At 42.0% G+C, this 12,143-nt stretch overlaps 1 protein-coding gene across 1 annotated transcript in view; it reads left to right on the plus strand.

Annotated features, from left to right (window-relative positions):
• C9H19orf33 (chromosome 9 C19orf33 homolog) overlaps positions 1-12,143 on the plus strand; it is a 37,727-nt gene that overhangs the window by 13,135 nt on the left and 12,449 nt on the right. The window contains exon 3 of the mRNA XM_078660629.1: positions 6,224-6,292. Within this exon, the coding sequence (XP_078516755.1) occupies positions 6,224-6,292 (69 nt within the window). The remainder of the gene's footprint in view (positions 1-6,223; positions 6,293-12,143) is intronic.

Below are 12,143 nucleotides of genomic sequence, written 5' to 3' on the forward strand. Positions count from 1 at the left end.
TAGAGGAAGGTTTGGGTTTGAACTTGGACTGTAGTTCATATGCAATCATAAGCGAATACCTAACTGGCTAAGCCATTTTCCTCGTCTGTGGTTGTGCTTAAAGTGAGATTTGACTTAATTTATGGCCCAGGGAGGCACCGTGCTTAATTTTAGCCAGTGGTTGCAAGTGGAGCCCAGTGGCGTTCAATTTTGGGGAATGACATTTGTATTTCAACGGCAGTTTGGGCTCGACTATTCCTATGAGGAGCAGAGTTAAGACTGATTTGCATATGGGTGGGTCTAAATTGGGGTGGCATAGTAAAGAAAGGAAGGATGGATTTTATCCATATCTCTTGACTGGGGTGACTGTTTGATTTGTTAGCAATCCATCCATCATTTCGGTGTCTTTTGCTTTCTCACCCAAAGTGCGCCAGGTATGCCCAGACGTGGGTGCCACTGGGTTCAAACTAGCCTGGCTGATGAGGGGTGATACCCCGAGAGCGGTCCCAGGATGCTTGGTCTGGTCCAGGGAGAACTTGGCTTGGCAGTTCGGGCTGGACTGTCACCACGAGGAGCAGGGTCAAAAAATGATGTGCATATGGCCGCGTCTAAACTGGGATGGCATGGTGAGCAAAAGGATGAATTTAACCTAGATCTCTTGACTCGGGTGAATATTTGATTTGTTCCTCATTCCATCTATTATGTGTCTCTTTTGTATTTCCCCATCAGACTTTCACCCAGAGCAAGAGATACACATAAAAGGTGAAAAGGAGGAAGAAGAGAAATACAGAAAACAATAACAGAGAGAGAGCAGGGATACAAAGAATCTTTAAGTGTCAGATGAAGAGGTAGGGAGTGTCTGGTGGTGGAATAAAGAGGCATGATCTGGAATCAAGATTATGCAGTCTCGGTATTCGGTATCCCACCCTTAAATAGCACCACCTGCAGGTTTCTGAGCAAAACCATGGGGCACACCTCTTATTCTTTTACAAATTAAGCACTAGGGAGGCAGTCTGCACTCCAAGGATATGCTTTCAAGGCAAATTGCGCTGGAAACCCTCAGCCCATCTAGGTCTGAAAGCAATCTTCCGTCCCTCAGCCAACTGAGGGTTTTCTGCGGCCCTTCTGGTTCATTAAGTCACAGTTTGGGCTTGGCCTTGCATTAATTATTCCTTCATAACTTTAGATATACTTTAACTAAGGTTTAGCTGTGGATGCATTTAAATTAGAACGAATCACCCTTTCAACATTTTACATCTGAATAAGTGAGTTGCTGAAACGAACCACCTCATTGGCAGAACTCCAGTAAGACTGATGTAACTGCAAACACTCTACGACATTGTGTTACCACGTGTTTTGACAGTCTGCAGATTTAATCTCCGAGGCCCTAATTCTAAGGGCCATGTAATTTGTAAACTCTGTTTCTGTCTGGAAGTCTGGTGGAAATACTGTACTCCAGCTGTTTATACCCTCCCCGAACATTCCAGACTAAAAGCTAGTCAAGTCTTCAGGTGGGAGGCTGGACGAAAATGGGGAGCCACTGAAGTAATCCGCCACGGTGATCCAAATTCCAGTGGTAATTCCCCTTTCTTCAAAGGTATCTCAGCGACAATGTCAGAATACCTCTGTATTTCCACTTGGCAAAATTACTGATCCTAGTAGTAACTGTAATTTCTGCGCCCTTGGTCTGAGTGCATGATAGTGTAACGGCTACATTCATGAAACACTCTTCGTTGCTTTACCCCGACCTGCAGGTGTAGGGTGGACACTTGCATAATTAACGTGATAAACTTGAAAACGCAACTTATTTCCCATATTTTCCACCATTCACTTGCATCCTTTGGCTATAACATGTCTGTTGCAGGTCACAACTACTTGATATGGGCCAATGAGATCTTTCAATAAATTATGCCACCTTAATTGTACTGTATTGAATACAAACCAAGTGACATAAAGTTAACCACTTTAATTGTGTTGAGTTCTCAGATTTTAGTAATCAGGAACGTTTTGTTTTTAACTTAAATAACTTAAAAGCCAGAAAAATTAAGCCTATGAATCTATTTTTTTAAATGCTATAATAGTCTACCTATCTAGAACAAACACCTCAAATGGGTAGATAGTAGAAAGAGGCAGACTGAGTAGAAAACAACTGGAAAAAGGAGGCTACCTAGGAAGGAAACAGGTAGAAAAGTTCAAGCCAAATTTTTGGGGAAATACTAGTCACCATGACTTTGGCCTGTTAAGGAAGTCCGAATCTTGTGGTTCACATATTGTCCAAATATTTTCTTATGTGTGTGCGAACAGTGCAGCACTCAGTAGATTCAGAATACAGTTTTAAATCATATGAAAAACGTAGACGAGAAGGCCAGGAGGACCTAATGAAAATTATCAAATGCAAATACCCTTTTTTATTATAAAAGAAAGGCGTTTTGTTACATTTTTATTACTAGACATTTTCTTATTATTTGTGACTTGTTGATACACACATCCGTGTGTATACACTTTAGAAGTTCATTTTGTGGGCTTTCCTGCCCAAAACAGGCACCAGTTCGCTTTGCACGAGTTACCAGTGCATTTATGAATGTTATTGCTAACTTAATGTAAAATTTGGTATGTAAAGCACTTTGCATGAAATCTTTATATAAATGACACATTTGTATTTTTCACTCTGATTGTTGTACCCCACCTCCTACTCACACTCTCTCCAGCTCCCCTGAGCTCCAAACCTGCCATCAAAGTTGCACTACGAAGAGGAAAAGCTGTAATGGTAGGCACATTGCACTAATGGTGGTCGTGTATACATGTTGTCCTTATAAGGGAAGTGGGTGTGTTATATCATTGTTCTATGTGGACTGTAACACAGCTCACCAGTGACTGCAAGGCACTCTGGGGAAGCAAAAACAGTTATTTGTGGTGCTGGTTTGAGGCAAACAAATAGCTCTCGGCAACAAATAACTATTAAAAGCTGAAGAAGATAGGGTGCTCTGCTGTAACCACACCTGTTTCCTAAGGCGATCATGCTAGATAGCCATGCATCAGCAAGCTTGAGGAATTATGCTCGGTCTAAGCAACGAGACAGGTCATAGCATGAGTGTTCTAACCAACCCTTTAGCTTTGTAATTCCTGGATATTGTTCTGACTTGCATCATCATTTCTAGGTAGGACCTTAATCTTTGTACTTTAACCTCAGGTGATTATATTTCATGCGATGCCCCCGCGTTACCTATTATCTTGTATCGGCCTATGCCAAGTTCTCCTTACCCTGCCTCTCATTGCTATTTGCCAGGCAGATCAAAGTGTCTAATCAAGAGTTAATTTACCGTGACCTGTCATCAAAATGATTCGATTTAATTCCTTATCTGCAAAGGTTCAGGGTGCATACAGGACAAGAAAGTAGGCACCAACTCACCCGAGGTCATGTCATATAGTTCCTAGTAGCAGTATATGGTATATGATCTTGAACAAATCAACTTAGCTGATGGTATCTGTAGATGGTGTTCTGTGAAGTGAAAGTACACGGAAAGTCAACCCAGGACTGTTGTTCAGTATGTTTAGATGTACCCGTCCTCTCTAACCTTCAATCTCCTGATCCATTATCCCAAACACATCTATCCATAGATTTTATTTACTCCCTTTTACCTTGCTTACCTTTCTCACTATCCAATACCCCCATCCTGCCAATCACATGTCATGGATTGTTTCAGTCACTGGAATGTGTTGCTCTTAGTAGTGGAAGGGAGCTCAAAGTAGTGCAGAAAGGAGTGGGCTACTTTCATTGGATACCTCTGACCAGTTGAAATTTTAAATTTCACAAACTTAATGATGCGTTGTAAGGTCCAACAAAATACAATATCCCAACAGGTGATATTCAAAAGACAAATGGGCAGATTTACAAGCCCCTTGCGCCATGTTTACGCCGCTGTTGCGTCACGCAAGGTGGCGTAAACGTGGCGCATCCCTACGAGGCATTTACAACGTGACGCATCTATGGAGATGCGTCACGGTGTAAGGCCCTGCGCCACATGAAACCTGCGTCAGGTTTCATGTAGGCGTTCTGGTGCAGGGGGGGGGTTCCATCGCAGGAACGCCCCTGAAAAGTGACTCAGTGAAACCTACAAGATTTCACTGAGTCACTTTCCCAACGCTGATGCGTCAAAACCCTGCGCCTGCTTGAAGCAGGCGTAAGGCTTGACGCACCACGTAAAAGATAGGGCAAGTTGGAAAAGTGCTGGAGTTACGTGCCGCACGCAACACAACTTCAGCACTGCGCCAACTTTACGCCCAAGATGCGACACGCATCTGTTCATTCCTGCGCCATGGTGTGCCGCATTGTAAATGCGGCGCATCATGGGTGGCGCAAGGATGAACTTGCGTGCCGTATCTTTCCTGGCGCATCTCTGCCGATTTGCAGAGATGCGTCAGGCAACGTAAATCTGCCTCTCATAATTTTGTATGCACAAGGCATTACACGAACATGAGTAAAGGAGACAATTATTCAAATCACATGGTTATTGAAATTATTCTTGTAATTCAAAAAAGATGAAGGACAAGGTCATATTTATAGATTTGGGGCAGCACAGCAAGAAAAAATTCAATTGACAACCAGATATAAACTTGGTGCTCAAATATGTACAAGTAGTCAGTGGCGACACAAGTGGTATAGTGAACAGCGTGAACGGTGCAGGTGCGTGAAGTGAACAATATATACAGTGGGTGACTCGGTGTGTGACAAAGTTGGAGTGACTTTACACTTATAATCACAATTTAAACAGAGCCACAGTAAAAGATCCATCTGGAGACTCCTTTTTCTACTTGGTCCAGACCCCTTTGAGGAAGACTCGACACTTGCAGAAGATCGGATCTTTCTGACCGATCGCTGTTTTCGTATCAGCACCTTTATTGAGGCAACCATGTCCTGAGGATGGTCCCGAACAATTGAGGACCGAAACGTCGTCGACACCGCAGCGCAATTGCAGGTGCATCTTCTACTGTGGCTCTGTTTAAATTGTGATTATAAGTGTAAAGTCACTCCAACTTTGTCATGCACTGAGTCACCCACTGTATATATTGTTCACTTCACGCACCTGCGCCGTTCACGCTGTTCACTATACCACTTGTGTCGCCACTGACTACTTGTACATATTTGAGCACCAAGTTTATATCTGGTTGTCAATTGATTTTTTTCTTGCTGTGCTGCCCCAATTCTATAAATATGACCTTGTCCTTCATCTTTTTTGAATTACAAGAATAATTTCAATAACCATGTGATTTGAATAATTGTCTCCTTTACTCATGTTCGTGTAATGCCTTGTGCATACAAAATTATTTGTCTTTTGAATATCACCTGTTGGAATATTGTATTTTGTTATACCTTTGAACCCTAATCCCGACTAGGTTTACGGGTCACACTCCTGTTACCCCTTACAAGCGTTGTAAGGTCCAGCAGTGAAGGTATCAAGCAGCCTAATTTCTCAAACCTGTATGAGTCATGATCACACTGAGGGAGAACTGAATGGTAAACCTAGAGACCAACATCCAATACATCTGCTGGTTTATAAATTGTTACGTTGCCTTTTGTTTATTTCCTCGATTAGTCGGGCACAGCCTGTGCATGTCAGGGCATTAGGGCGGGATGGGGTTCACATATATATCGATGAAGGAAAATTAAATATAAAAAAGCGACCTATGGTTTTCTTTTCGTTTGTATCCCCATGTTGAATTCCCCGCCCCTCTGCCCCACCGCTCTTACCTGCACGGACCGCGCATGCGAATAGGGCGTAAGGCTATTAACATGACCACTGTTACTAGATATTTTCGACTTGGTAGAAGACACTCCTTTGGGCAGTGGGGAAGGGGGAGGGCGTGTCCGTATTGAACAAATAAGCTAAATACCCTCCTCTGAATACCCCGTAGACAAATAATGTTTCTCAAAATGACACCATATTATAGGAGGCCTTAATGGGCTAAATCTTTTACCACTACTAAAACTCTACTAATACACATCTGGTCGCCCTCTACAGGCCACCAACTGTCATTTTCAAGTTATTCCGGCAGCACATTACTGGACACAGAAACAACTCTAATGTCTGCATGAAGTAGTCCACAGTCCCGCTCTTAACTGGGATTCAGGCCTAGACTGGTAATCGCAGCCCATGGCTTGGATGGATCTGATGGCTTTTGTGTGAACAAGTACAAGTCCTGTACTAGTTGGTAGGATAACACGCTGGCTTCTCTCTTGTTGCAGAAGGGATGCGGACATTCCAGTGACTCCAGCAGCAGCAGCAGTTCCAGTTGCAGTGAAGGTGAAGGAAAGGTGAGTCCTGCCTGATTAATATACCATAACAACCAGAGGTGCAATGACTCCACCACGTTGATCCCTCCCAGTAGAATATGCCTCAAAGCCTCCAACATGCTCAGCTTTCCAGTGTACTGCTATCCGTGTCTGTGAGTTGTAAACAAGTAAGAAATCTGCACCCATTCGAGGAGTACTAGTACAGGTACAGATATGCTACTTGTTTGTGACTCCGGTCATGAAAGTGTAATTAAGTTAAGGCTCTAACTGCATTCATAGCCACAGCTGATGTTTCTGCAGTGATGTCACCCTAACTGGGGCTTCATCAGTGGTGTCTAAGACAAATACGCACACCTTTTCTATTTCATTTCTTAGTTTTAGGATACCACTGTTGACGCTCCAGTCCTAGATCTGTGATCTGGGTTACTGATTGGGCCACTTTTATTACTTTATTGTTCTCGACCCTAGTTTTACTTAGCAGTCTCTTTGCTTTATTCGTTCCTTCTTTTTCTTCCTACTCCCATCCTTTGCATCCTCCCTTCCATTTTTAGGTCGAGTTTTCAACCTCTTCTATATACTTTAGTATATACTTCTGTGTGGGCATAAACTTCACCCACTGCTTTTCATTCGCTTGTTTCATTGTCCTTAAAAAATCATTGCTTGCTAGTGATCAGTCCTGCCTCTTTGTCCCCTCTTTTGTCATTGTTTCCTCCCAGCAGAGCATGGACTAAGTATGGCATCTTTATGCTTTGGTTGCTTATCTGTCATTTCGGGGACTATTTTCTTCTTTGATTCCTGTTACTGCTTGCAGTAGAGTTCTCTTATCTCCCAGTGCTCTCTGCAGACTGAGGAATGCAGCAACTGGATCACTGCTGTAGGCTTCCCCCATAAAAAGGTTTGTAACGAATGATTGTTCTTTTCTACTCACATTTGCCCAAGGGCGCCCAGCGTATTTTCCATCCAGACTTGTTCCAGGCAGGGCGATTTATTTTCTTTCCAAATGCTTCGCCTGTGGCCTCCCCCTTCAGCATGAGAGCGGGGGGGGGGGGGGGGGGCGGGGAGAGAACAGGGAGTGCTGTGAGAGACAGGAAGACAACTAACATTGTGTCTGCTTTCACACTTTCTAGTTTGTGGGCAGGAGCCACCGGTTAGAGTTTTGCCGTTTTTGGAGATGACCTTGTATGTTTTTTTTTTTATGTAGAGTTGATTTTGGGAACTGACGCCTGTAGCTGCTTGTTTCCGGTATTGATGGTTGTAACGCTCCAACAGCAGCCCTTTCTCCTTATTGGGGATTTAGATTTTGTGGCTCTAATGTTTGCAGGTTCTTTAGAAACAATTCCACAGAAGAGATGCGCCACTCATTGTACTGGCTTTTTCAAGGCCAGGCAGCTCTGCCCTGTAGTCGTCACAGAATACCGTAATCTCTTTGTACAATGATCGCTGCTGTTCTGGTAAACAAGTTACTAAAACTTGTGCTCAAACAGGTTCCCAATTCTGAGACGACTGGCAGAGCATTTCTACTGCAAAAGGAGGCTGTGTGGAGGCCCAGCCGGCGGTGGGCACATTAGAAAGTATGCAAATCCCCCGTTTGATATAAGACTCCAAGGAATTCCTGAAGGGATTTTTTAAAGTCTGGTTGTACTGTTTGTTAATCTACATCAGTCGTTGTGTGTAATAAATTGCATTTCTGTGACTGCACATCGAACACCCTCATGTTTGCAGTCAGGAAAATGACAGACTTTTTTTTTGTTGCGGTGAGTTTACATCCGTAACAGAATTACTCTTCATCATCTGCTTGTCCTGTTGTTGATGAAGGAGAGGGTGTGTTGTAATGGTTAGAGCAGCCGACTTCGTAACTGAAGTTCCAGGTTCGAGTCTGTGTTGGATGAACATACTGTGATTTGAGCTCCTAGAGAGTCCCGTAGTTAATTCCCAAAAAGAATTCTTCAATTCGATTAGATTTTTTACATTTTATTTGGGCAGTAGAGTTTGAATGTTGGAGCCAAGGCGACCCCAGGATGCTGTGTGACCCTGTTCTGCACCAAGCTCCTTGCAGGAATTCATTGCTTTACAGAGTGAAGCTGGATCCTTTCTCCACTTTGTGCTATGAGTTTAAAGGTTTTTTCTTAAGAAGGTTCTTTTATTAGCGCTTCAGACAAATCGTACATTACAAAGTCCTATTTCTCATGAGACCGCATATAATAAACCATTGAACGTCTCTATAAATGTTTGCTCTAAGGTGTAGCAAGACTCATCCATGCTTCATTGGGCCATTGCCATCCACACCCACTACCCCTGACCTAAGTAAAAGCGCGCACTTTCCAGCCACTAGCATCGCTCACCATCACTGGTTACATAAAACTAGTAGAGCCCAGATAAGATTGCCCACGCGCTAATGTGATTAGTTCTAAGAACCTGAATCAGTCCAAACAAATCTAGGGGTGTTAAAACATAATCTGACCGGAGCCAAGGTGTTTCGGGCCTGCAGTGGCACGCTGGGTGTGGGTTGCCTTCCAAGAGTCTGGTTCAGTCAATTGTAAATTTTTGTCATAGAGCTGAAAGGTTGGTTCTAAAACCACAAAGCAGTAGTTATAAAGATCAGTATTTTTTCTGTGAATATGCCACCATGATCTCTTCCTTGAAAGAGACATGAATGGTTGTATGAGAAGAGTTGACAGATTTTCACTTTTTTTTCCCGGCTTTAAAGAAACAATAAATGAATGAGGATCTTCAGCTTTCCAAGTATGAAAGTGTCATTTTGTGCATTATAAGTGTAGCTCGAGGGTTGATGTACTCAATCTCCATCGTATTCCTAGGTTTTTTAAATGTTTGTTCTCTCCTTTTGCTCTGTTTGTACAGTTTACCGGAGGGTTCTCTCAGCACGAGGCATGGAGACTTATATAAACAAAGTGTTTGAGAGTTCTGCACTAGTTCATCTGTACTAAGATCATTTTTTGCAGTGCATTAGCAAGTAAACTGGTGTGCCTATCGTCATCTTTTTTCATTGACTATAAATCAATGATGAATATTTAAATTTTTAAGCAGCCGGTTTGGTAGGTCTTGCCTTGTTCTTTTAAAGGATTTGGAGGTAGTAAGCAAGGATGTGCAGACTGGGTCCCATTATTTGCTTTAGGCATTGTATTTCCATCAGTATGATGGTGTTTTTTTCATGCATATTAGTGCAATGAATTAATAATAAAGGGCCACTTGCCTTCGATGTCATAATAACAATATTTTCTCATTTGATGCAGAGCAGTTTGTTCTTCCATTATTCGCTTTCACAGGCTGCCATCCTAGAGAACGGTTTGTTTTTAGTGTTGAGCCTATGATAGCATGCACAAGTGTAGCCCGCTCCAAAACAATCTGCCCCACTCCAATCCAAAACCAATCTACACCACTCCAATCCACCCCACTCCATCCTTCCCGCCTCTAATCTGCCACACTACCGTTCACCTACTCCATCCTGCCCCACTCCAATGCAAAACAATCTGCCCCACCCCAATTCAATCCACTTCACTACATCCCAATTCACCCCCTCCAATCTAATACACCCCAACCAATCCAATCCAGCTGAATCCACCTCACCTCACCCCACTCCACTCCAAACTGCCCCTCTCCGATCTGGCCTACTGGAATCCAAAGCAATCTGCCCCAATAAAAAAAAAGCCATCTGCCCCCCTCTAATACAGAACAATCTGTCCCACTCCAATCCAAAGCAATCTGCCCGACTCCAAACCAGAACAATCTGCCCCACTCCAATCTGCTCCACAATTTTTAGTGTATGTTCATAACCCTAGGTTCGCCAACATGCTTTGTTGGCTTTGATCAGTGAGTTTTGCTCACATTTGTCCCACTATAATCACTGTATCCTATATTTTAGACCTGTAAAATTGCTTGCGTGTGAATGTATTCCCTGAAAAGACCAAAGAAAGTTGCAATCTTATTTTTTTTATAACTTTTTTTTTAATTATTTGTTTTAGAATAATGTTTCGTTATTTAATTTACTTCCTGAAATGCACCTATTGCATATTGCACATTTTCTACATGTTTTGTTGCCCCCGTTTTGACTGGACTTGAGAGCACGCTCTGTCTTTGCTTGTCTGTGGTGATACATTCTGCACATACACTCTCGCTTGAACCTCAGTATAATTGGCTGAGGGAAACCCAAATGCCCCTATTAAAGTCTCATGGAAATATAAAAGGAGATCATATGGTCTTGGGTTTCCCTCTTGACCAACAATTTTAGCTCTGGATCCTCGTATTGTAGGTAAATAGGTTTACTTTCCTGTGACAAGTTACCCTAACATTTAGTACTTAGTAGTAGGGTACACTTGCATGTGTTTACTATTCTGCGATGTATTTTACGATTTCTTTAACACTAGTTTTTTGTTTTGCAGATTTAGAGTTGAGGACTCGTAAGACAGTATTCTTGTTTTGATTTTGGTAGAGGGTGCTGTACTAGCACTTTCAGTGCTACAAATTCTCATACCCTATTTATGGTCATTCCTTCACAAGAGGCCAGACTGGGCCTTCTGTACGAACAGGTTACTGGTTCACTGGCCTAATTAAATATTTGCTAGATAGTGCCTCTCACACTGGAGACAGTCAGTACACTATGCAAGCAGCTGGACTAGCCCTTTTAGATACCCCCACTGTGGCCATGGCTGGCTACATGCTAAGCTAAACTTCCCTTGCTCCACTACATGTCCTAGTTCACTGGTCCCAAAATCTGCTGTAGAAGAGACCAGCTGTTACAATGATAGAAGGGTCCAGAGGTTGTAGTTTCAAGTAAGTATTTATTGTAATATAAGTTTACAGAGGTGTGATGTTGAAGCCAGGATATAAAGCAAGGCAGTAAGTATCTCTGTAAATACGCCCCACCAGGAGCTGTCCTCCTGGCAGCTCAGCCTTCAGACACCAACTGAATCAGTTCACCCATCCAACATTTTATGACATGTACAACATTCCACACAGACTGGCCAGAGAGCAGGGGAAGTAAGAAGATCGAGAAATACCCATACAAGATATCCCCCTTCTTTACACTTAAAACAAAAACAAAAGAAGAATCAAAGAATGAATAAAATATGCTAAATGTAATGAACAGTATACAAATGAAAGCAGAAATGTAAACAGAACAGAATAGAATAATGAGAAGAAAATCAAATGAAAGAACTATGAAGCTCGAATATAAGAGAGCACACATCTTCTCCCTTTAATGGTAAAAGAACGAGTAAAACACTTACAAGAAATAGAGAAAAATAAGAAATGAAGGAAAGTTAATGAAGAGTTATCGGACACAACAACACACACCAGTTGGCCGGACCAGGGTGAAGAGTAACCAACGAACAAAAGCACTAAGAAGAGGAAAAAATAAGAGAAGTACTCCCAACAGGAGAATTCAAGAGAAAACTCCATTACAAAGTGAGAAAAGAGAAGAGAATATGTACATTGAACAGGAGTACGACTAAGCAATACAAAAACATGAATTAAATTTGCCAGTAATAAGAAATCAAACGCATAAAGAATGAAAATCTGGCATCAACTTTAAATACAGGGTTCCGTGCACTGAACCACAGAGAATGAAAAACTCAGGAAATGTACAGGAAACTTTTGCACAAAAGGAAGAGAAAAATATCATTAGAGCTCTAAAATAACTATCATAAAACAGTACTGATTTCAAAGAATGACGTAAAAAAAATATATATATTTAAACCGGTAAACGTAGACAAATAATGTCCACTCAAAGCATGCATAAATTTGAATTACTTAAATATCATTTATATCATTTTAAACCGGTAACCGTAGACAAATAATGTCCACTCATAAAGCATGCATAAGTTTGAATTACTTAAATATCATTTATATCATTTTA

The sequence above is a fragment of the Lissotriton helveticus genome, chromosome 9, assembly GCF_964261635.1.
Source record: "Lissotriton helveticus chromosome 9, aLisHel1.1, whole genome shotgun sequence".
Taxonomy (NCBI): Eukaryota; Metazoa; Chordata; class Amphibia; order Caudata; family Salamandridae; genus Lissotriton; species Lissotriton helveticus.